This window comes from Ruditapes philippinarum, unplaced genomic scaffold (genome assembly GCF_026571515.1).
Source record: "Ruditapes philippinarum isolate M1 unplaced genomic scaffold, ASM2657151v2 ctg19377_1_1_1_1, whole genome shotgun sequence".
Classification (NCBI taxonomy): Eukaryota; Metazoa; Mollusca; class Bivalvia; order Venerida; family Veneridae; genus Ruditapes; species Ruditapes philippinarum.
Genome location: NW_026853608.1, coordinates 8,326 through 13,721, shown reverse-complemented (window position 1 = coordinate 13,721; position 5,396 = coordinate 8,326). Strand labels below are relative to the sequence as shown.

The following is a 5,396-nucleotide window of genomic DNA, read 5'->3' as shown; positions in this document are numbered from 1 at the left end:
AAGTCATCAAGTATAAAATTGTCATCTACGTTGAAAATGTTGATTTCCGCTAGAGACTTGATAAATGTATGCTTGGCCATAAAAATGTTTAATATAAAAACGGGCCTGCAAGACTTTTTAATTTAAAGGTAACGAAATAATTACCACAAGCATTTGCGTCACACATGCGACATTTTGTAATTCCGTCGAGTCCAATTACAAAAGTAGGCTTTCGGCATTCTTTTGTAATATTTAGATCTGGACAGCTTGCTAGTGGACAGCCACTCGGATCTGAAATTACGGAAAGATATAAATTAGAGTTTGTTTCCTTGTTTTCAAGAGTAAATAAGTGTTAATTCAAGTATGAAACAAACGCAACTAATCAGACTGTAATAAAACGATAGGGATTAACGGAAATGCAAATGAAGAAGTGACGTTGTACTTAAGTGTCTACAACTTGAGTTATTTATAAAATGTAAGTTTGATTCTTACTTCGTTCAGTTTTACTTCATATAACACCAAAACTGATAAGTTCGATGACGCAGACTCGGAGGCAGTTCATTTTAACCTAATACACAATTATCAATCAGAAATATCTTCAAGTGCTGTCAAAACACATTCACATAGATTGTGCTACCGTGTCATCACTTGTACATGTACATCAAAAGGAATGAATTGTCATTTTAAACTTTCTCTATGGAGTTAGTATTGGTATATATGCTGATGATTTATTGTTATATTTCACTGATATCAAGATAATTTATTTCATTACGTTTTGTGTTTTAATTTATTTTTATTTAAGCCAATTGAAGAGGCATGATATATTTTGCACCTGTGATTGACTGAAAACAACATGACTGTTTATATTTCTATTTTGTAACCTGATGCAATGACTGAAATCAACATGACTGTTTATATTTCTATTTTGTAACCTGATGCAAATATTAATGGAATTTCCTAGCTTTAACTTTCTAACATTCCATTCACAATTAAAGATATCTTAAAATGACTCCACTGAGGTCTTTTATATGACGCAACTTTTAATATCCCGAGATCTGTGCACCATTTAATGTAGGTCTGAAACCAATAAAACTGTGTACATATTTCTATATAATACCCTTGCCCCATTTTCCGGAATAATCATTTTATATTGTGCAAAATAGCGGTTGCAAAGAATCGCACTAACAGTCGATGTTCAATTTAATTATTTTTATCCTCAGATGATTTTTTCAATCCAAGTGCTTTACTTAATGTAAGAAATTCATTTTTTTTATTTTAGCCTTTTGGCTCGAGTGACCTGAGTGCAGTTCCTTTAATATAAAGGAAACACAGAAAAGTCTAAAGTCGTACACTTTCGAAAAGGCCGCACACAACGGACATAATATGAATTTAAAATTGGATTGAATGTGCTGGAAATTGTAGACAAATATAAGTATCTCGGTGTTATCGTGCATGAGAAACGCGACTATAGTTTTCATTGTGAAATACTTTCAAAAAGTGCCGGGCTATTATAAATAAAATTCATAATCTGAAACAAACTGGATTTAAAACTTACAAAAAAGTATACAATTCCTGTGTGATACCAATATCGGATTACTGTGCTATAAACACTACCAATCAGCGGAAAATATTCACCACAGGGCGATACGGTACTTTTTAGGTGTACATCGATTTACACCTATATTAGCGTTACTAGGTGAAATTGGATGGCTACCCAGCATTTACCGTAGATGGCTCGCAATGATCAGGTATTGGAATAGACTGGTAAAACTTGATGAGAATAGACTAACCAAGCGTGCATTCAATAGAGATTACAGCTAGCCAAATAACAGTAACTGGTGCAGTGAAATTAAAACCGTTATGTCTAGACTTCACCTAACGGAGTATTACAATAGGAAACTCGCCGTCTCAATGAACTTAGCCAAAGAAAACATGAACCAGTTTTATTCAACCTTTTGGTCTAGAGATTACGAACGAGTATCAAAGTTGAGAACATATAGAACATTTAAAACTGATTTACTTGTGAGGAATATGTTAAGTTGAACTTAAAAAGAAATGAACGGGCTTTATTTGCTCAATTCAGAACCGGAATACTTCCACTTAGGGTTGAAACCGGACGGTATGTGGGTGAATCCCCTGAACAAAGACTGTGTAAGTTGTGCAATAGCGGACTAGTTGAAGACGAGACTCACTTTCTTGTTGAATGTGCTCTTTATAGTAACACAAGATCTGTTATATTTGGAAACATTTTAAACTGTGATGAATTTATACGCAAACCAAACAAAGACAAACTTGTTTTCTTGGTTCAAACTCACCCTAGAAAATGTGCAAATTTTATTGTTAATGCTTATTATATCAGAAGTAGTATGTTATATACTAGTATGCGGTGATTTTCATCAGTAAATACCTTAGATTTTCATCCTTTATTTTGTCTGTGTAAAGTTGTACATATATATATATATGAACCTCATGTAACATTATCGATTATTACCCACATTTTTCTTGAAAAGGTCATTTGTATTAACTTTTATTTAATTTTATAATACGGATATATTGTAATTTGAGAATTTTTAAAGTTTAATACAGAACCATTATTCCTAATGTTTAAAGTAGTCATTTGTTATTTATGTTTAAACGTTAATTTTGCCTCTAAACAGCTGTTATATGTAATTATGTTACACAGACTCTTATTATTTCAATTGTCCATTTGTATATATTCACGTGCATTTTACACTGTTGTTAAGGTGACCTATAGGCCTATAAGGCCGGGTGTTCTTTATTTACATTGTATATATGTAATTTTCATGTACGAAAACACATGTCACTATAAGAAAAGATTATTATTATTACTATTATTATTATTATTATTATTATTATTATTATTATAAAAAATACAAAACAATGACTTAACAAAATATAATAACAATTTATCACACTACACGGATGTTCGGGTTGGCCTGCCTCTATACTTGCGGCGCAAAGGGGCTACCTTTTTTCGTTTACATTAAGAATAAAGGTTAAGGTTATGTTTTCTTTAAACTTATAATGAAAGTAGCATTAACATGTTGTCGACGGTTCAAAAACAACATTATTTTTCTTGCTTTAAAGGGATACTCAGGCAAAATAATGACAAAAATACAAAAATGATCTTCTGTACTCAAATCACCCTAAAATGACTTTTCCTAAAGTCCCAGCATGAACTTCTGTATAGATTCTATATATTTTGGTTTGAAGCTTAAATATATTTATATATGTTGAACGAAATTTGGTCGCCAACAGAATCACCGAGTAGTTTAAAAACAAGTCATGTGATTTGAACAAACCCTGGAAGTTACTATAACAGGTGTTGCAGATATTGTATGATTAAAACAAGTTTAAGTAATTGATTTGACATGTTCTTTAACGTTTCCAGAGTACACAGTGACAACTATTGTGAAATCATAGCGCTCTAACCTGACCCACGCGGGCCAAGTTAGGAAAACACCATTTTATTCTTTATATGGAGAAAAGTTTTGTTCTTTTGACTGTTTAGTGTATTCATTTTGATGACATTTACAGAAAAATAATTGAAAAATTAAAAACTAAGAAATTGAAATTTTGTCTGTATCTCCCTTTAAGAACAGGTGGTTTCTTCTTTCATAATTTATTTTGCATAACATTATTTTAAAATTTAAGAAAAAAATAAATATTACAAATAAAATAATAAGTATACAAAATTTCACTTTAAGAAAACTTCAGTTATTAATGCAAGCGCTAGTGCAACATTTTATTTTGATGGTTTTAATCTTTAAAATTAAAAAGCATATATTTTATATATATATTTATTTTCATTACATTTTTCATTTACATTTTTCAATTACCCCTTTCATTTACGAGATTTATATAAATCATATCAATTGTTAAAACTTAAACTGCTTGAACGAAACGTGATAAAACTTTAAATCTAGAAGTCTGCACTGCGTGTTGGTAAATCATTTTTGTATTTGATAACGAAATCCAACGACTGCTTCACACATCCTAAAGTTAAAGATCCTGTAACACATTTTTTTCATGGTTTTATTTCATAAATATGATGCTCAAATTAAGATTTGTCAATCTTGTAAGTTCAAATAAGCTGTATTTATAAAGATATTACCCAATTTAACATTTTGCGTAAATAAAGGGAGGTAATTAGAAATTTATTTTCTATAAATTCCAAGTCAAATTTTCCAATAAGAAATAAATGCATGTAACTTATTGATTAAATATAATGTGCACAAATATTTGCAGCACACATTTTACATAATCTTGGATGTTTGAAAATTGTTTTTTTTTTGCATAATTATATACATATATTATATTTTGCAAGTGTATGATACATACAGTAACAATATCAATCACAAAACATACAGGATCTTTAATGGTTATGCGGGGTTATACACTTACCACAAAAGCTAGCATCGCATGTTCGACACCTGGTTTTGCCATCTGATCCGATTGTAAATTGATTCTTCCTGCAGTCAGGTGGTATATATGGTTTATTTTGGCATTGTGCCTCTGGACAACCATCCATGCCATATAAATCTACAAAAATAAACAATAGCAATATCCTTGCAACCCTAACTTCTGGTCTCAATATTCACATCTATATCACTATTTACATTTCTTGTTTTAAAAGAAAATAGTTCAAACAAATGTCAAAATGTTATTTTGCTTGCATTTTGACTTGTACACTAAACGAAATAAATATATATATATTTTGTAAACATTAATTTTTGAATTATCTATAAGGTTCATAATTATATAACAAAAAAGCAAACGCAACAAAAAGATATATTTTCAGATCTCCACGAATTTTACAAATGACTGGAAATAAGTGATCCATAGGAAGCATCAAAACAGAAAAATTGCATGAAAATTGAAGACCGGTTTGATCTAGTATGTTCATGAGGAACAATGATGAAATGAACAATGTCGTTAAAATCTTCTTTAAGTTGTAAGAATTTAAAGAAAATACCTTGTCCAAAGCAAAGCGCAAAACTTAAAACGAACACTGGTAAAATCCACAACAAACTGGCCATTTTACGTTTTGATATACTTCTTTGTAGAATTTGTAGAAACTATGTATTTACTGAATTAATGTGATATTTTCAAGCAGATATAATTTTCACCTTTTATATTCAAAAATGACACGTTATTATTTACACAAAGTGTCAAAAATAAACAGATATGCATGGCTCTCCGAGACATTTTGTCAAGTTGTCGTGACAATATTTAGTGACATAAAGTTAAAAAAACATTTCTATTGCATGCCGCGTTTGTCGAACATCACTTATTCATAAAACCTTTTCCAATTTTGCTTCAGGGTAATATGAACGTAAACAGTCGACTTTATCGACCCTTTAAGTATTTAACATTAGTATTTCTTTTACCGGTTC

At 30.4% G+C, this 5,396-nt stretch overlaps 1 protein-coding gene across 1 annotated transcript; it reads right to left on the bottom strand.

Annotated features, from left to right (window-relative positions):
- Positions 1-144: 144 nt before the first annotated feature.
- Positions 145-5,201, bottom strand: LOC132737339 (uncharacterized; the record flags this gene model as incomplete). The annotated part of the gene is given in 3 exon segments (XM_060724605.1): positions 145-270; positions 4,405-4,542; positions 4,976-5,201. Coding segments are annotated over 3 exon segments (328 nt in total), but the record flags the coding sequence as incomplete, so codon positions are not given.
- Positions 5,202-5,396: the final 195 nt, after the last annotated feature.